Source organism: Pseudopodoces humilis, chromosome 22 (assembly GCF_049639895.1).
Source record: "Pseudopodoces humilis isolate 2021_Gansu_Grassland_sample_001 chromosome 22, ASM4963989v1, whole genome shotgun sequence".
NCBI classification, from domain to species: Eukaryota; Metazoa; Chordata; class Aves; order Passeriformes; family Paridae; genus Pseudopodoces; species Pseudopodoces humilis.
In genome coordinates, this window is record NC_142221.1 from 9,093,280 (window position 1) to 9,112,781 (window position 19,502).

The window sequence follows — 19,502 nt, forward strand, 5'->3', positions numbered from 1 at the left end:
CTGTGGGGGGGGGGATTTTAGGCTGCACATCAGGGCAAGGTTCTTCCCCCAGAGGCTGCTGGCACTGCCCAGGCTCCCCAGGGAATGGGCACGGCCCCGAGGCTGCCAGAGCTCCAGGGATGCCCAGGCTGGGATGTTGGGGGGTCTGGGCAGGGCTGGATGATCTTTGTGGGTCCGTTCCAGCTCAGGTTATTCCATGGTTCTGTGATTCTCCATTGGAACGAGCAACAGCTCCTTCAGCCCACCAGGGTGTTCCCACCCCAGCCATTCCCCTGCTGAACTGCAGGAGCTGTGGCTTTGCTTTAACCTTGGCTCTAAACCAACTTCCAAGCTCCAGCTCCAGTGGAGATTCCTCCTGAACCACTTCTCACCATCAGGTTTCAGCATCCATACAGCTGAGGTATTATTTATGATAATCACATACACACAGCAAAACACCCGTGGTCTTAAAAAAGATCATCTTTATTTACATTTTTCCAGTTCTTTACATTTGGGGGGTTAAAACCCAGGACAAAAATACTCCCCAGAAGCAGTGGTAAACATGGAAAATTGTGAGTTTACATTTCAAAACCCAATTATAAATTGCACAGAAGTCTTAAGTTGTACAGAGCCATCACAAATTGTTGTATAAAACCCCAAAATCTGTAAAGAGAACCACAGGAATAAAGAATTACAACCACAAGTAGTGGTACAAGAAAGGGCACAAGTTTTGAGGGTTTTGCCCCACCAGTCTCTCTTGGAGACGAGGGATGGGACATTCCTGTTGCAGACAGTTGCAAATATTTTAAAATATAGAATAAAACCCAAATGGAGCCTAGAACACCCTGTATATCCAGTCTTGAGCTGGCTCAACAGGAAAACAACCTAGCAGAAAATATTTAGTTTTACAAAACTCCTGGAAGTTCAGTGGAAAGCTAAAAAAGAATCATTATCCAAAAGAAAGAAGAGCCTTTGCATCCCCTGACTCCCCTTTCCCCACCTCCTGCAGGCAGTGGGACAGCAGATGCCAAAGCAGGGTTTAGTTTAGGACACAAACAACACTGAAAAAGCCAAAGATGTAGAGGTGGAACATGTGGAGAGCAGGACAAGAACAAAACCATGAAGGACATAAAAGCAGCAGAGAAAGAAACAAAACAAAGACTGATGATATGTTTGGTGTTTTCCATTGAACATTGAGTTTGGAAACAATTAACTCACAAGCTTCTCTCGTGCCCCACTGCTCCCCCTCCCCTTTTCAAACAAACTCAAAAACAATTGCTTCAAAAATCTGAGCCAGGAATTTGAATTAATCCCTGTGTGCTGAAGTTCTCTACCCAAAGATGTGATTGCAAAAATGGGCTTTTTCCTCTTTATTTCAGTGTTCAGAAAGAGGAGGGAGGGATGACCAAGGGCTGAAAGGAGCTCCTCAGGATTTCAAGAGGTGGAAGCCAGAAAGGCTGTGGGCAGAGGGCAGAGGGATTAATCCTCTCTGGAGAGGATGAGTAGACAAGCTCAGCCCCAAACCCAAATACTGGGTTTGCCCCTGTGCTCATCCAGAGCCCTCCTCAAGGACCTGCTGACAGTGCCCTGGGGCCACCCCTGCAGGAGAGCTGGATTAACTCCTCCATTCTGCAGTCCTGGCCCATTTCCAAGGGCTCCAGAAAACATCAGCAAGGCTCTTTGTGTCAGGCTTCACTTCCCTGGCAGCCTGGGACAGGAGGCTTGGAAAACACTGATTGTCACTTGTCACATCAATTCTCTTGCACAATGAAGCTGCTCAGAGACCAGCCCGGGGTGATGGCCTGCTGCACCCTGGCCAGAGCCACCTCTCAGGGCTGACAGGGGCCCCTGCACAGCATCCAAAGGGATGAGAATCACCCTGAGGTGTAGCTCCAGCTCCTCCCTGCTCCCTCCACGGTGATGGACACTCCTCAGCAGCCAAAAGCGTTCCAATTTGCTCCTTGCTTTGCAAAGGGGACTCTGTGTACAGCAAGAGGCCCCCAAAGACCATTTTGGAGCAAATATAATTTGGGAGAGAGCTGAGGTGCACAGGAGACTCAGGGCACGGGCTGGCTCCTCCACAGCCTCCACCATGGACGGGACATTCCCAAAACTAAGGTGGAGCAAGGAGGACAGATGCTGCCTGGGAGTCTGGAAAAACAGCCCAGTGGCTCTGGCCACAGCAACCAAACAGCAATCCCATTTTCCAGCCAAGGAACACAGGCTGGACACATCAGCAGGGATGGAGAAGGAGCTGGGAGCCCAGTCCTGGTCCCAGCCCCGTCTGCCTCTCCCAGAGCCTGGCTGGGCCAGGAGTCTGCAGCCCAACACAGCAGCTCCAGAAGCATTGGCACCTCACAGGAATTCTTCCAGATGTGTGGAAGGGATTTGGGTTCAAGGATATGCACAGCCAACAGCAGGGAAGGCCATGGGAGCTGCAGACTGAGCCAGGCAAAACAGGTTCAGCCAAGTGGGAGGAAGAGGAAGAGAACTGGGGAAAAGCTGTACCTGCCTTTGACCCCTTGTGGATGAAGAATTCTGCTCATGGCAGGCCAGACCAGCCAGCAAAGGAGAGTCTGAATCATGGAAGCTGGGCAGAAGCATCAGCTGAGAAGAGAATGGAGAAGGATCTTTGTGTCTGAGACACAGATCACAGCCCAGGCTACCTGCAGTGACAACATTTAGGCAATGCCTGCATGCTTCAGACATGGGATCACCAAGGTGGGGTTGTGGAGAGGAGCCTTCCTCCTCTTTTAATGAGTTTACTCCAAATGGCTCTTTAGGAGAGGGCCCTTCCAGCCAGACCTTGGCTATGCCATCTCCATCCTCCTTAAGGAAGAGTCTGCTCTCCCCTTCCTCCCACTCCCTTCCCTGGGCTCCTGGGCCACTTGGACAAATCCTGGCTTCAGGACACAGGGCCTGGGAAGCAGCAGTGCAGTGGCTGCTGTCTCCAGAGCCAAGCCCACGTGGTGCCAAATTCCCTCCAGCCATGTGGAATTATGAGCCTGGCACTGTGGGCAGGCCACACCGTGCTTGTTTTCCCCGAGCTGCCTTGGCAGAGTTCACCACCCTTCCTGGTGAGAGCAAAAAAACCTCACTTCATTTTGTAAGAAATCAGCAAGGTGCATTCCTGGATTTGGCATGAACAGGCACATGGATCAGCATCAGAAATGGATGAAAAAGCACAGCATTTCTCATAGAATAATTTATTAAATACAACATTAAAATTTGTATTTCTGAATTCAATCATTAAAAACAACTTCCTCTCATATATATATATATATTTATATATATTCAGGAACAATGACAATCACTCTATCAGCATCGGTGCACATTGTGCCAGCACTGCTCAGAACGGCACCTTCGCTATGCTACCCTTAAAGCAGTTTAATGCTTCAAAAAAAAAAATGAAATAAAAGAGCATTTGCAAAGAAAGAGTGCAAAGCAGGGCCTGTCCCAGCTGCCTGAGGGATGTGCAGAGGTGCCTGAGCAAGGAGGCAGTGGCTGCAAATGCTCCTGAAGGTCTGTCAGGTATTGTCTGCCCAGCTCTGAGGTGCCAGAGGTCTGGAGGCCACAACTCCAGCCTGGCTGGGCACCTGTGGGACGTGGCTTGTGGTGTCCTCAGCTTGGGCAGTCAATGCTAAACAAACTAAACAAGGTGTGTGTGGTGAGGGGGGTAAAAAAGCACAAAAGAAAAATTGCAAGAAAAGCCAGCTTGTTCCCCCGACTGCCAGGCACAGCAGCAGCAGCTCCCACACGGTTTGTGTCCATTGTCACACCCTGCTCAGACTCAGGGGACACACAACAGGCCCTTGTGGGCTGCCTGGGCAGGGACAGCCACTCCCAGGGAGAGCCCCACCGAGGGTGGGCCCAGAGGGAAGGGATCCCACGGGCAGGGGCCCTGGGCACACTCAGAGGTAGCATCAGACAGATTTTGTGATTGATGGTCACGTAACTCTGGCCTGGGAGGAGAGGGCACCCCATGGAACACCAGGATCAGCCCCAGAGCTCACCAGGGCTTATCAGCAAGTGCCTCCACGAGCCCTCACTGTGCCCATGGCCACTCACACTGCCAGTGAGTCCCCCCACAGCTCAGGTACAGCAAGGGCTTGTGCTTTTGGCTTTTTAAAAGTCCCTGACCTTCCAAACCTGCTTACTCCAAGAAACCTCCTGCTACCCTTAGGACCTCTGAGCACAAGGAGGAAGGGCTCCATTTGTGGAGAGCACAGGGCTCCTAAAAGAGGAGATGAAGTCTACACAGCCCAGCCTTCCCCTAGAGTGGAGCTGTGCCAAGTCAGGAGCGCTTCAGATAAGGCATCGCAGGTGCTTTGATAGTAAAGCAGTTAGTGTTGACTGCAGTGCTGGAACAGGCTGCTGCCCAGGCCATCCCAGGGCACATCCAGCTCTCCAGCACTTGGTGCAGCAGCAGGAGACACTTCAGTTTTCCACACCTCTCCTACAAGCATGCAGGCTGCTCTGGCTGCCCTTTTTGGTTTTTTACCCCCTCCCTACAAAGAGACTTAAAAAGCCCAGGCTGGGATGTGGCAGTTCCCACCCCCAAAGCAGCCAGAGAGACAAGAAGACGCCTTGTGCTGTACCAGACTTTGCCACAGGCGGGTGCCCCGTGGTGCCAGGGTGGGCAGTGCCGGCGGGCTCGGAGCAGGGGAGGGCTAATTGCCATTGCTGATGCTGGAGTTGGCACTGCTGCAGCTCTGCTCGTAGGATGGAGGTGCCTCTGTGGGGGAAAGGAAGAATGAGAGAGGTTGTGGTGGGTGTTTGGGAGGCTCCCTTCACCCCGGTGTGTGTAACTCAGTGCAGAGTGAAGCAACCCAGCAGCACACACTCCCTGCCAGGGCCCCACAGCCTGCCCAGCTGAGGTACATGGGGTTTGTAGGATTTGAGCCAGCCAGTGCCATCCCTGCCCTGGTGTCCATGGAGGTTAAAATCACCACCTCCCAGTCCTGTTCTGTTCTTCCCCTTCTTTCCCAAGCATCCTCCTGTCCTCCAGCACCTCCAGATCACCCGTGCTCTGTGTGCCCCAACCCAGAGCTGAAGTAACACATGGAGTGTTCTGTTACCCCAGTGCAGAGGGGTTGATTTGGGTAGGACTGTGCTAACACCCAGCAGGGCTGCAGGAATCCAGCACACACTGCTGAACCTGTCACCCCAGCAGGAATCCAGCACACACTGCTGAACCTGCCACCCCAGCAGGAATCCAGCACACACTGCTGAACCTGCCACCCCAGCAGGGCTGCAGGAATCCAGCACACACTGCTGAACCTGCCACCCCAGCAGGGCTGCAGGAATCCTGCACACTGGGATTTCCCTGGGCTGTTCCACCCCGGACACTTTCTCAGCATCCACCCCCACAGCTTCAGACCAGCTGCAGGCCCACTCCAAGTCAGACAGGAGATTTCTGTGACATCATTTTCCTGGCTCTGCTCCCACCAGCCTTACTACAAGCCAAGAAGTTTTTCTATCAGTGGGAGGCTGAAAGCTCTTTTAAGAACAGGGAGATCCTCTCACGAAGAGCCCAGGGCAGGCATGGGCGTGGATGTGGGAAGGACAGCCAGCTTTTACAGCTGCAAGAGGGGGACTCCTCCAGAGGCTAAAGCAGGCAGAGAGATGTCACAATCCCCTCTGACAGCAGCCTGCAGCAGACTGACTCAATCCCCAGATTCCCAACAGCTCACAGCTAGCAGAGACTGTTGGTAGGAGCTGTTTCCTGCCAGCTGCAGATCCCGGGAGCGCTGCTCACCGTAGGGGTATCCCCATGTGCTGTACTCTGGGGGCAGGATGAGTGAGCTGGCTGTGGGGACGGGCACCACGTTCCCCTCAGCATAGTAGGGGACAGTGGCTCCCGTGGACAGGCAGAGCGTGGGGTGGTTTGGGGAGCCCGTCTGCTCCGAGTCCGCCCGGATCTCCTGGAAGCTCAGTCCTGGGGCGTAGCTGAAGGGCTGCTGCTGGGAATGGCTTTTGGTGGGGATGGAGACATTGTCCATGGGGTGATAGCCACTGGCAGCCTCCTCTTCCTCTGGGGGTGCACTGGGGACTACCACAGATGGGATGTGCTGGATGGAGCGGGAGGGGCTCAGCGGGAGCCTGTTCACAGCAATGTTTCCAATGTAGATGGGGAGAGTGACAGAAACCTCTGGAGACTTGAGGGAAACCTGGAAGAGGAGGGAAAACGTGGCATCCTCATTATACATGGCAGTGGGAAGGGGCACCTGATGCCTGGACCAGCCCCACCACACTGCTCAGCCTGGGAGAGGGCACAGAGCCGCAGCCCAGCCCAGGGATACTCCAGATATCCTCACCTGGATGTAGTAGTCGATGTGGATGAGGCTGCAGCCCTGCAGAATGGACTGGGGCAGTGCTGGAACCAGGATCTGCTCCTTCCATTCTGCATGTTTCCAGGCTTTCACCCCCGAGCCTTCCACCTCAGCGATGGTCCTCAGGTCGTAAATCCAGCGCTTGGATTTATAGGCCACTTTCTGCACAGACAGGAGGAACCTCAGCTTGCACAGAGGCTGCAGGAGGTCTTGTGTGTCCCACAAATGCCAGCCAGGACACAAACCCACCCAACTGCTTTGTCAAATAGGCACAAGCACAAACCTAACAGGTGTGTTCCAGAGCAGGAGTACGCATTGCTGTGTGACAGACTGAGCAGGGATAAGCAAGAAAATTCTAGGTCCTCTTTCCCCAGGAAGGTAGAGAGGAACAGAGCTGAAGATTTGGCCTTCTTGCTGCCCCAGTTTCACAGAGGCCTCCATGGGGTGGGGCAGCAGAGAATGGTCCCCCTGGACACCCACCTGGAGCAGACTGGCCACCACAGCTCCGGTGTCCCGGCCAGACTTGTTCTCTATGTCTGTGCGGAGCTGGATGGCCTGGCCCACGATGTAACCCTTCAGGTCAGACGTGGCTGTCAGGATGATGTTGCCACTTTTCACAAGCTTGTAGTTGAACTTCTTGGTGATGGACATGGTGTTGGGCTGCTGCAGGAAGGCAGAGGCAGAGGTGTTGGCTCAAGAGAGTCAGAGAGCCTCCAGGAAAACACTCAAGAGATTCAAAACAAGCAAGCAGAAATATTTGCATTTAAGAGGATGCAAAGAACCAGCAACATGGCAGTGCCACAGACAAAAGGTCTCACTTCTCCAGCCCCACAGTTCTACTGTCCTATTAGTTGCTTTCCCCTCCAAAGCAAATTCCCCAAACCCAAGTGTCTCCAAGCAGCTGAAGCTGTTGGTCTCTCTGCATGCTGAAAATTCAGGTACATCTTTCAAAGCAACACACAAGTCAGAAATCACCTGGAGCAGGTACTGACAGCAAGGCAGGAGAGGTGAGAAGTCCTTGTCCTGTTCTTGCAAAGTCAGAGCATGCAGTCAGAGTTATCCAGGCACTCAGTGACTCCTCAGACAGCAGGACAAGTGCTCAAGTGTTGGTATTTCCCAGCCATGCCCCTCCTCGTTCTTACCTCGATGTCAGGGATGTCGTTCAGGTTGAGAGGGCAGAGAACGTAGAAGATCTTGTTGCATTTGTAGTCCTTGGAGAAGCGAGGTGTGTCTATCACAGCTTTCACCTGATGCAGGACCTTGCCAAAAGGGCCTTCAAATGATGTAGGAGCAGAAGCTGGAGTTGAGAGATAAAGAAGAGATCACAAGGCTGAGTCAGGCCAGTTTCTGAATTGGAAGTATGTGCAAAATTAAGGCTTACAGGGAAGGGCCTTCAGCCAGTTTTCTACATCTTACCTGGCAGCAGGAACTGGAAGGGAAAGTTGTGCTCTCCAGCTGTCAGGACCCCTGTGGAAACAAGAGTGAAGAGTACATGGGACAGGCTGAGAGGCTGTTACCTTGGAATGTGTGATCTGGGAGAGGCGACCACCCAGGGAATCACACACCACCTCAGCCTGGCTGCTGAGACAACAGGAGCCCAGAAAAACATTGCCACAACATCAAAACCTCAGCACTTGTTTTCTTCAACCACTGCTCTGCAACAGCCTCGAGGGCACAGGGCAGAGCCAAGATCCAGTGCATGGCTGAAACATCAGATCCCAACTCCCCAGCTCCATCCACCCTCCAGCACTCCCAGATTCCCTCCAGTGCAGCGTGACAGCTGAACTGAACCCACAGTGTCATCCAGCAGCTCCTAAAGTTGCCTTCAGTAAGAAAACCACTGAGGTTTATCCATATTTGTTAAATCCATGTATACATGAGAGGCTTTGTTTTTAAAGTGGCAGAGCTGAGAGGAGCCCTGGATGCCCAGTAAATCGAGCTGTGTTTGTTCTGCTTTGTAGGATCATTGCTGGAGGTAGCAAAAGCCCAGATCTGGCTGGTGCTTTTGTTGTTTCAAGACAGGAGGAGGCAGCTTGCCCGTTAGCAACGCTGGCTCTGCAGAGCTGACAGTAATTGAGTCCTGTCGTCAGGGGATTAAGTGGATTACATGGAAGAGGGAGGTGGGGAAGAGAAGAGTAAATCCCCCCACTGACACAGCAGCCCAGGCAGGACTTGGTGCATCATTCATGCCATGAAAAGCTAGATCTCTGCCTCTTGGATCACTCAGCCACCCCAGTGAGCGTGTCCCACCCACGGTGCAGGGACAGAGAGATAAATAATCCAACACGCTCCTCATCGTGGATCCCTGCAAAGGGACATCAGAGATGTCCATTTATACACTTTGGCCTCACAAAGAGGAGCAAGATTTGCTCATTGCCATCACCGCCCTGCTGATTCCCCTCCCGTCCCCCAAACAAACCCGAACTATGTAGGCTAAAATGCAGCACCCAGCGTTGTCACCAGGTGGAGGCACCAAGCCAGGCCTGAAGCTCCAGAGCTGGGCAGGCTGGGAGGCAGGTGTGGAACAGCCTCTCCTGTTCCCTCTTGGGCAGCCTGGCTCAGGAAAGGTGCCAGGTGAGCTGCAGCAGGTGCCTTGACTGCTTGGGTCCAGGATAAAGCCTGGTTCATGGGAATGACTCCATGATCCCAGCCCCTGTTTGCTGCCCCGAGGGTTTCTGTCTTTTAATGGGCACCATTCAACATTGATCTTATACCCATTATCCCTACTTTTAGAAAGCAAATGGATAACTGGAATACATGACTGTCCTGTGCAGCTTCTGCACTGCAGTACAGGGACTCTCTCCACCTGACAAGGAGCGGGAGCAAGTCCTGTTCCTGTCCTGCAGAAGGGAGGGAGGTGGGAGTTCCAGAGGGTGGCAGTCACCGAGTTTCCACCAAGAGAATTCCCAGCTGTGTGACCTGCAGAGCCCCACATGAAGGTGCAGGCAGTAATTCCAAGTCTGCTAATTCCACAGCCTTTCCAGGACCCTTAGGATGAGCCCACAGACTCCACCAAGTACAAGTCCCTATTCTACATTACAGGCAGCACCGTCCACCAAGTCACTTCTGTCCAAGTCCTGCCCAGCTCAGGTGCATCAACAGAAAGTCAGGCTGGAAGTGAACCTGTGAGCACTTTCACAGTTTCTAACTCACCCAGCATCACTGATCAAGGCCATGAACTCTCCCAGGAACACCCATGGGCAGCATCACCTGCAGAGGATGTGGTTTGGCTGTCAGAGCCACTGTGAGACTGGCTGGCACTGAGGCAGTTTCTGCACAGGTAGTCCAAGCTCTGGGCAGGGCACCACATGAGAACAGGTCAGGCTAGCCCAGCCTGATGGTCCTGACCAGGCCCAAGTGCCCAGTGACCTGCTGGCTGTGACCCACTGAACAGCCTGCAAATCCCTCCTGCAGCTCCTGCCTGCAACAAGCTGCCCATGAGCTCTGGAAAAGGCCCTTCCTGCTCTTAGCAGCCAGAGAGGAGTTCCCAGACCAGCCACCCCAGACTGAAGCTGTGTCCTGCCACAGTTGACACAGACCAAGGGCATCACAGCAGCTCCTGGCTCATGGCCACAGAGCCCTGACTCCAGTCTTGAGCTGTTGAACGAAGGCCACAGTGTCCTCAGCTGCAAAAAAGCTTTTCCTGAAGTTAACATGCAGCTAAAAATACTTTGAGAAAGTCATTAGGCAGCAGAGGCAGCAGGGTTAGCAGGGTTCTGCTGTGGGGCCAGACCTGCAGCAGCCTTTCCCCCTGATAGGAGTCAAGCCAGCAGACTGGCCGCCCACACGTAGCCTTGGGAAACTTCCTCCCAAAAAATTCCTGGAGGGAAAGAAGCTGCTGCCCCAGACAGCCTAGAAAAAAACTCAGGTCCAGATAGCAGGAGCAGCAACAACATCTTGGCTTCATTCCCCAGAGGGCAGGGCTGGATGGGATATTGGGAAGGAATTGTTCCCTGTGAGGATGGTGAGACCCTGGCACAGGTGCCCAGAGGAGCTGTGGCTGCCCCTGGATCCCTGGAAATGTTCAAAGCCAGGCTGGATGGGGCTTGGAGCAACCTGGGATAGTGGGAAGGGACCCTGCTCCTGGCAGGGGGTGGAATAAGGTGATTTTTATGGTCCCTTCCTACCCAAACAAAGGTTTCCCTGCACTCACTGCAAACCAGCACACTGCATGGTAAAACTGCCACCATCGTGCCCACTGGGGGTGAGATGACCACACGTCTGTATTTACAGTTAAATGATCCAGATGGAGTTTACTTCACCACAGCTGCTGAGAGTGTCTGGGCTCTGGACTGAGCCGTGCAGCCTCCCTGGCTGGTGCCAGAGAAATCACCGGCCCTTCAAAGCCATCATCCTTCCAGATCAACACCCTGCCCTGCCTGCAGCTGCCCAAGGGCTGGGAAATGTCCTCCAGCAGCCTCTGTCCGGCACAAGAGCAGCGTTGGGCTGGAGCTCAGGAGGAGCCAAGCCCACAGGAACAAGGACACAGCATCCCAGGCACAGGAGACAGGGAGTGGCTGAAATGGGGCTCCTGTCCCTCCCCACCAGTCCCTGCTCCCTCCTGGGAGCCTGGGAACAGGCTGCACCTTTGGAGTACACAGATATTTTGGTTCTTCTAGTAGAGGAACAGCAGGCCAGACCATATGGCAATTTCTCCCTGGCTACTTAACGAGTGATACATTAATTGTGTTGGCCAATTCAAGGAGTACAGGAAGGTACCTGGTGCCTGCTGCTCCCTGTGCCTCCACTTGTAGCAAGATGTCTCTTCCTGCTGCCTAAAACCGGCCCTGGGGAAGGTGAGCTCCTCCAAAGGTGCTGAGTTAGACTGACTCTGGTGTTGCTGATGTTACTCTCCTCTCAAGGCTCTCCAGGCAGAGAGCAGGAAAGCAGAAGGTTTGTGTTTTCCACTTTGGGGTTCAGAAATGAGCAGCCCGAGCTCTGCACTGTGCCACAGGAGCCCAAGCCCCCAGCTACAGGAGAGATTTTACTCTCACTGCAGTCCCAGCAGGCAGCTCCCTGCTCACCCCTGTCCTGGCCTCTCTCCTCATCCACTTTTGCAGCCAGAAAACTGAATATTAGATATAAGCAAGGGGCCAGAGCTCTTTAGCTCTCAGCTCTACCAGAGCTGTCAGAAGGGAAGCATTAAGTCTGTGCCAGGGCACTTGAGGTGATGCTGAGCCATTGCAGCTTTAGCACAGGACTCAGCCTCTGGTGAATGAAGTTAATACAGGGGATTACAAACTGCAGCAAAGGAGGGCAAATGCACACATTTGCTGGTGCCATCAGCAGGCACAGGTGACACGGAGGCAGCAGCCAAGAGCCAGAAGAGCAACCTGCCAGCAAAGCCTCGGTGTTCATCTCCAAGGAGAGCTCCCTGCTCTCTGTGGCAGTGATGGAGCACAGCCCCAGCAGGCTCCACAATCCCTTTCAAGGCAGCAGTTCTGCTCCAGCTCTGCAAACACACAAACACAGCAGGAACAACCTCCAGCACTCCACACAGGTAATGCTGCTGAGATAAATCTCTCTGTAACACAGAGCACCCAGCACTGAGGCGAGGGCTCCACTCACCCTCTGTGTCAGCAGTTTCCAGAGACAGTCTCAATGAATTAGCAGGATCTGGAAATGGCAGTGCTGCAAAAAACCCCAGAGGATTAACTGGTCTACTGAGGCAAGAAATTGGGAAGTGCTGAGGAAGCAGCTGTGACCCAAGGCAACTGTAGATCCTTCAGTGTGGTTTTCCTGGGCTGAACCTGCAGCTACTGCCCCTGAACCCAGCAGCACAGTGTGGCCAGGAGCTGGCAGCAGCACATCCTTAGTGGCTCACCACTGCCCATGGATACCCTGCTGCTCTCACCTGGGCAGGGGCTGTCCAGGAGCATCACTGGACAGTTCTGAGACCTCCTGCCCACACAGAACAAGCTGCACAAATCCCACAGTTCTGCTTAGTCAGGTCACCAAGATTTTTAAATTCAGCTGGGAGCCAGGATTGTTACCCTGTGCCAACTGCTGGCCATGAGGGTGGTGTGCCAGGCCGGCAGAGAACCACCCCAGGGAAGAGGTGATGCACAGCTGCCCCTTTTTAGCTCTTTGTGCAAGAAATCTGCCGGCAGAGGAAGCGTGTGGAGCTGCCAGGAAATCCCTGCAGTGCCTTCAAGCTAACTAACAAGCTGCCAAAAGAAAGGTCAGCTGGAAATTACAGCTAGCTCCCTGCATGAGTTCAACTCAGGTACAAGAAGGGAATGAAAAGAACCCCAGAAGTCTACCTGTGCATGCACAACCCTTCCACAGGGCAAGAGCTGTGTGTGAAGCTGGAGATGCAGGGAAGGGACAGCCCTGTGGGGCACATGATGGACCTGCTCCTCTCTGGCTGAACAAGGGCAGAGCCACAGCAGGAGGGGGAGAGGAGCAGGAGGCTCTGCAGAGCTGAATCACTCCATTATATTGGATCAAGAGAAGCATCTCTGTGTCCGAGAGCTGCGGGTACAAGCGGTGCCATTCTGTGCTCGCTGCCACTTGATCCCCTGCCCTACTGACACCTACAGAAACCCAGCAGCCCCCACCCCTCTTGCATTTCTTTGCAAAAGGAAAAACCAACAGCAGTGAGCATTCAAAGTCCAAGTGGGAAAAGTAAATACCCTCTTAGCCTCCTCTCCAGGAGGAGAGTAACAAGCCCCCCTGGGAGCCCTGGGTGGGCTGAGTGACCTGTGTGGCACAGCAGCCTCTCCACAAACAGAGCAGCGAGAGGCTCGGGAGCAGCTGGCACACTCCACACTTCCCAGCAGCTTTTATGTAAAGAGCTCGAGTTCATTAAGCCTTTGGCCTGTGTGTGATTGCCAAGGGTTGAGCACAATGCCCTGCTCCTCACGGCTGCCTGCTGCCTCCAGCTCCTGCCCAGCTCCTCGAGAGGCTTTCCCAGAGCACAGAGGATGCCCTGCTTGAGTGGGGACAAGCCCTGAGGGGAGCGGGGTCCTCTGCAGCAGAACTCGTCACCAACCTGCTCCAGTGGCACAGCCGGATCCCCCACACCCCGCTCCAAGGTGGGGAGAGAAAGGAAAGTGCCTTAAATAAGTGCCAAAGTGGCCATCTGGGTTATTTCAGGGCCTGCCTCCCTCTTCATGCAATGTACAGCCCTAAGAAAAAACCCCAAGCAGAGTGTAATACAAGCAGCAGCTGATGCCACAGAGGACGAGCTGCCCCCTCACTTATTTCAATGCAAAGGTGTGTGGGAGGAGAAGTGTGGAGTCACTCCTGGAGGCTTAAAGAGCAATCTGAGCCTCGGCTGTTTTGCAAACCTCCTCTCCCCTTCCCCCCACGTGTCCTCAAAGATCACAGATCGGTGTTTTTCAAAGTTTCTGCTCAGGATGTGGGAAGGGCCAGGGCAAGGCAGGCTGTTCTTCAGGCTGAGCCTGCCTCCCTGCAGCACCTCCACAGGTGCCAGGACCATGCCAGGTGCCACCACAGTCACCTTTGCTGGTGGAGCTCTGTCACAGGTGGCTGCTGGTGCTGGCCAGGGAAGGAGTTGTGTGCTGGCAGTGTGGGCCAGCAGCTGGGCTGGCCTCATGCTCCTTTAGAAGCACTTGCTTGGAAATGCTTCCAGCTCCCCTAACTCGCCCTGGGCTCCTGCCATGGCCATCAGTGACCCCGTACCCCAAGAGCCAGCAGCCCAGCCTGCCTCAGTTTCCCTTCCCTTCCCAGCTGGGTCAGCCCTGCAGGGAGGCACCCAGGGAACACCCACATGGGACACCCCATCTGTCTGAAGCTCCTTCATGCTCTCCTCAGAAAAGGCCAGGACAGCTGAGAGCTATTCCTGGAAAGCCTAAAAACGCCACGGCTGAGTCAGTGCCGAGGCTCTGCCTGCACGACGCCACGGCAGGGCTCCCCCAGCACAGCCTGCCACCGCCTCACTGCAGGGCTGAGCTGTGCCAGGACACTGTGCTGCCAGCAGCCCCTCAGAGGAGGCAGACAGACAGGCAGACAGTGGCAGGGACATGGAGGAGCAGCCCAGCTCCCCCTGCTCTGCCAGCCCAGACACACACCAGTGTCACAGGGAGGGCTGAGAGCAAGCAGCACCCTCACCGGTTGCTCAGACAATGAGCTCAGTCTCCCCATGATGCTAAAAGCTCTGCTTGGAAAATTGCTGAGCTAGCAGAATCTGCCATTTCAGTTTTACTCATTTCCTGTTATTAGATAAAACAGGATCAGAGGGATGAGCTCCTGCTACCCTGGGCTTTTGCCATGCTCCTGTTACAGCCACTGCCTTCTGCAGGTAAACACTGGCACATCTTGATTTCAACAGGACCCAGGGCACAGCATGAATTATTTGTGGTAAGGCTGACCCATTTAACAGCAGAAAGACAGCATTCATTCAGGCCCAGATCCCCCAGAGGCTGCTGGTGTCACTTTACCCACGGGACAATAGAACCCCATGGCTATCTCTGTCCATCTCACTGGGAACAGGGGTAGCTGTCCTAGGCTGTCCTGTCATGCTCCCAGCACTTCTGGAGAACAAGTGACACCTCTATAGCCCTTTCAGAGCAAACCACTGGCTTCTGCTGACCAGCTTTGATCAGTGTTTTGTGACCTCCATAAACACACATGAGAAGCAGAACAAGATGAACCCACAGAGCCTTGAGACAGGGAGCAGTCCCTGTGACAGCTCTGCTTCAGGCAGACCAGGGCCAGAGGATGCCAGCAGTGTTTGCAAGGTGGCTGCCAAGTTCTGCTCAGGATCCTTCCCTGCACAGCTCCCGCTAAGCTCTTGCAGTCTCCCATCCTCTGTGCACAGGCCAATGCAGCCTGTGAGGGGTGTTTCACATCGAGGGGATGCTGAAGTCTTGGAGATACATTTCTGGAAAGCTTCTCTGAACCACAGATCTGCACCAGGCCTTTGTGGACCATACCTTTGTCTGCCAGGGACAGGGTGCTGTTGAAGTACTGCTCCTCCACAGTCCATGCTGTGTCATTGATCTTGTTGGACACCCCACAGGATCCAATGCAGCTCACCTTGATGGCTGTGGAGAGACAGGACACACGTCAGCACTGGGAGAAAGCAAAACCTCAGGTTCAGACTTGCTTCAGGTACTGTACTGTGCAGGAGCAGTGCCTCATGAAAACACACACGGGGTGGGAAAATGGAGCAGAGGAATCAGGTCATGCTTTCATTCCAAAAGTATGTTTTCCAGCACTCCCAGCACAACTGAGCACTCCCTGCTACCCCAGTACTATTCCCAGATATTATCACCTTTGAAATCCTCAGGCTGGTTTCCTTGCACTGTGGAAGCCTTTACCAGTAGTGATTGCATCTCCCTGACACATAACCCTAAACCTCTCTCCCAAATGAAGCAGGTAAACCTCCCTCCCAAAACACTCTGGCTGAGAGCAAAAGCCTTGGGTGCCACTGTCCAGACAGGGATGAGCAGACTCCCACCCCACAAGGAGCCAGGCATCCCACAGAGTGTCTCAGCATCCCTGGGAGCAGAGACACATTAACCAGCTGAACAAGGGGTTCAAACAGCCCTGTTTGAAGAAGCAGCAGAGAGCTGGACCGCCCAGTTCAGCCTGGACAAGCTCTCTGCTGCTTGAATTCACAGCCCTGTCACCCTCAGAGGACATTCCCAGTCCCTGAGAGCCTGCTCCCAGCTCCTGGGGTGAGTCTCAGCTTCATTAGCTTGCAGCAAAAGCACTTTGCCCATTAACACTTGTCCTGCACCAGAACCTCCAAAATATCCATACACACGTCACTTCCCAGCCAGACACCAGATCTAAGGGAGTGGCTTCCTCCTCTGTTAGAGGCACAAGGCTCAGCAAAGCCACACAGGAAGGTTTGGAAGCATCAGAGGGACCATCTGACCCTCCCAAAAGCAAGGACAGTAATTTGAGCTATGTTTGTGCCTATAGAAAGTCACCCCAAGAGCTCAGCCTGCAGCGTGGCGCAGGAGAGCTACGTGGCTCTCACAGGAGCTCCCCACAGACATTTTCAGTTAGTCTTGGCCAATACTCAGCAGGTTGAAATTAGATTCTAATGTCGACACCGGACCACAGAGACAGACAAACGTGACAGACTGGCCTTGCTGCGCAGCAAGACATGATCTGCATTGCTACCCCCAAACAGGGAGGACACAGGCAGACCTACTGTGGCACAAACAGAGCCTTCAGGGCTGTCCCAGCCTGAACATCTCCCACCTGAAACCCATCAGGTTTTGCAAGAGCTTTACTGGAACCCACAGAACTCCCTTCCCCCATTTGCCAGGTGAATAGTTCTGCTGGCAAAAAGGATCCTCTAGACAGACTTTTTGCCTGTTTGACCTATTTGCTTCCCTGTATTCCAGCTGCATCCACAGGAAGCATCTCGCTGGAAGCAGGTGGCCAGTTTGCCTTGGCTTAGGGGCTCTCCCCTCCCCTCCACAAGTGTTCTCAGCCCTGTTGATATCAGTATCCCCACCCACCTGCCCAAAAACTGAGGGCTGCATGTTATTGTTTCTTGCAACCACCTCAAACAGCTCTCCAGAGCACCTGCCTGGCCAATGTGACATTGTCTTCCACACTGACTTGAGACAGGGTAGAAATAACCCCAAGTCCAGCCCTCTCTGCAGGGGCAACACACAGCTCTTACCCCAGTCACAGCAAGGGGGTCACGCAGCCAGGTGGAATGAGCTCCTCAGGGCTTACAGTCTGAAATCCCACAAGGAAGAAGAGCCTCCCCCACCAGATCTCCTGCCATACCCTCACAGCTGATCCTGACAGTGAGATGAAGAGCCTCTTGCAGTCCAAGTGTTGTTCTACACTCAAGGACAAAGGATAAGCAGCTCCAGACGCCAGCTCTCATTAACCAAACATCAATGCAGCAGCGAGGCTGACGCATCACTGCCTGGTTTGTGTCTGTGATGTGCTTCGGCATTTCCAAGGCAGGGAAAGAACAGGATAGTGTGGCCTGGGATGGGAACTCCCCCACCACAGCACAGAGCATACCTGAGCAGACACATCACAGTGAACCCTCCACACATCCCCAGGTGACATCCAATACTCTCTTTTGCCAGATGGCAGAGCCAAAGCCACAGAGGGGCCTCAGCATCAGGAGCAGCAAAGGTTTTAGCAGGGTGGTGTCCTGTGTTTCTGCACATCGGTGCCATGTTCCCACCTCAGACATACTGCTGCATCTCTGGGCTCACAATGAGCCTGTCCCACTCTGAATTAGCCCACATAACACAGATGGAGCCACTCAAATCAAGCCCAGACTCACCCACTCCATTCCCTCATTTTCACACAGGAGATGCGAGCAAGAAAAGCCCAACCAAAAACTGGAGAACTTTCACATCCTTCAGGAGAAGCAGCCCCTGAGCAGGCACCACAGGAGTTTATAGATCACCACCATCTGTTCAATGCCCAGAGAAGGCTGACAGGCTCTGATTCCAGCCCGATGCTGCACTGCAGTGTGGAGGCTCCCAGTTCCAGGGAGGCAGGTGGGTGGGAATGCTCAGGAACTGAGCTGTGGCCCAGCTCCCTTCCCATGGCAGACAAAGCAAAGGCAGTGGGTTTCAGTCTGACACTCAGAGCCTGTGCCTGGGGCCCTGCTGCCATGGTCAACCACTAGGGCTGAAGTCAGACCGTGTCAAAAATCCCTCTACAGTTTTCCAGCACAGGAGATGTCAGCTTCAAGGTTTCTCAATTAACCACTGACATCCCAAACTGGCACAGTCACAGCCAGCTGTGCCTAGAGAGGAGGGACAGTCCCTGGAGGGATTGCTCCGAGGGGTTCCAGTCCTTCAGCTCCACCAAGACCTCTCCAGCCACATTCCCTGACCATCACACGCCCTGGGGTTGCGACTCCAGTGCCAAGCAACAGAAAGCAGCATTTCAAGCTGAAAAGTTTGAAGGAATTTCACTCTCCCCTTCCCTCTATGCTCTCCAAAATTCCCAGTGTCCCCTCACCAGGCACACCAAGTCACCACACTTAGGACAAGCCTTGGAGCAGTTCAGGGGGCAGAGATTTGTTATGGAGCATCTTCTCCAGCCTGCTCCAGATGCATGAGCTCCCCACACCTCATTGGGAAAGAATGGGGTGGACAACAGCTCTGAGTTATTGCCCCACAGCTGACGGTGTGGCTGGACACAGGGATTGCATATCCCACCTCATCCCCAGGCTCCTGGAGGAGCCAGCAGATCCCCAGGCCCCTGCAGGGGAGGTGATGCTGAAGGCAGCAGGTCCAGGACAGCCAGACAGCCCCCCAGTTTCATCCCCAGAGCAGGAAAGACCAGCAGATACAGGGCCAGGTTATTTGGGAAGTTTCAGAAGTGCCTTGTTCGACAGATCAAACCATTCATTTCACTCCTAACAAGGTTTTGGAACAGTGAACCATAAAATCAGCCTCTCCATGAGCATCCCATGGGCAGAGGGAGATATTGGGGACTTGCCTGGCTCTCTCTTGCCCACAAGCAGGAGGAGGGACAGGGATGTGTGACAGGCACAGCTCAGGCACGTGGCTCTGGGGGCAGCTGGAACCTAAAAACAGCATTGTCAAGACAGACCTGGCAAAACCAGCACCATCACAGCTGCTGCAACAGAGCCACCTGAGCACAGAGCTTGTCAGCCTGCCTGTCAGGAAGGAAAAGTCTGAGCCTTTCCAAGGAAATCTTGGAACTGCCGAGCTGCAGGCAGAGGAAATAAGAATAGTTTCTGCATCAGAATAGGCCAGTTCTAGCTATTAGAAACCCATTAAAAATGCCTCTGGAATCCAGTGCTACCAGTGGCCCCAGTCCCCTCCCTCCTGCTCCCTGTTTACCCAAGCTGATTTGAATAAATACAGGAAAAAACAAAGTCCAAAAACTGTAAGGGGAGTGGAAGGGGGAGGCAAAGAGAAGAAATGAATGATGAAGCCGTGCAGAAGGCAAGAGCCCTTGACCCCTGCAGTCCCTCAGGGATTCAGGGAAGCGGGCAGCTCTGCATCCAGCCAGACACATCTTTAGCAACGCGCTGCAGCACGCGCCAAATGCTGGAAATAAAAGGAGACAGCTCAGCCATATCCATCTCTGCACAAAGTAAAAATAGAGATGCCAGGAGCTGGGCACGTCTGCCTTCTTCCAAGGTGATTTAAGGAGAGCAGCCATAGACTCCAAACTGTTTTTTCTCCTGACCCAGTGGGTTGCCCTCCTCAGGGGAGCTGGTGTGGCACCTGGAGCAGGAGGAAAGCACAG

At 53.7% G+C, this 19,502-nt stretch overlaps 1 protein-coding gene across 1 annotated transcript in view; it reads right to left on the reverse strand.

Annotated features, from left to right (window-relative positions):
* Positions 1 to 439: 439 nt before the first annotated feature.
* Positions 440 to 19,502, reverse strand: part of ARRDC1 (arrestin domain containing 1) — a 30,453-nt gene continuing 11,390 nt past the window's right edge. The window contains exons 2-8 of the mRNA XM_005527185.3: positions 15,212 to 15,322; positions 7,728 to 7,778; positions 7,454 to 7,608; positions 6,792 to 6,974; positions 6,297 to 6,473; positions 5,738 to 6,149; positions 440 to 4,714 (exon numbers count right to left, since the gene is read on the reverse strand). Of these exons, the coding sequence (XP_005527242.1) occupies positions 4,650 to 4,714; positions 5,738 to 6,149; positions 6,297 to 6,473; positions 6,792 to 6,974; positions 7,454 to 7,608; positions 7,728 to 7,778; positions 15,212 to 15,322 (1,154 nt within the window). The 3' untranslated portion in view covers positions 440 to 4,649. The remainder of the gene's footprint in view (positions 4,715 to 5,737; positions 6,150 to 6,296; positions 6,474 to 6,791; positions 6,975 to 7,453; positions 7,609 to 7,727; positions 7,779 to 15,211; positions 15,323 to 19,502) is intronic.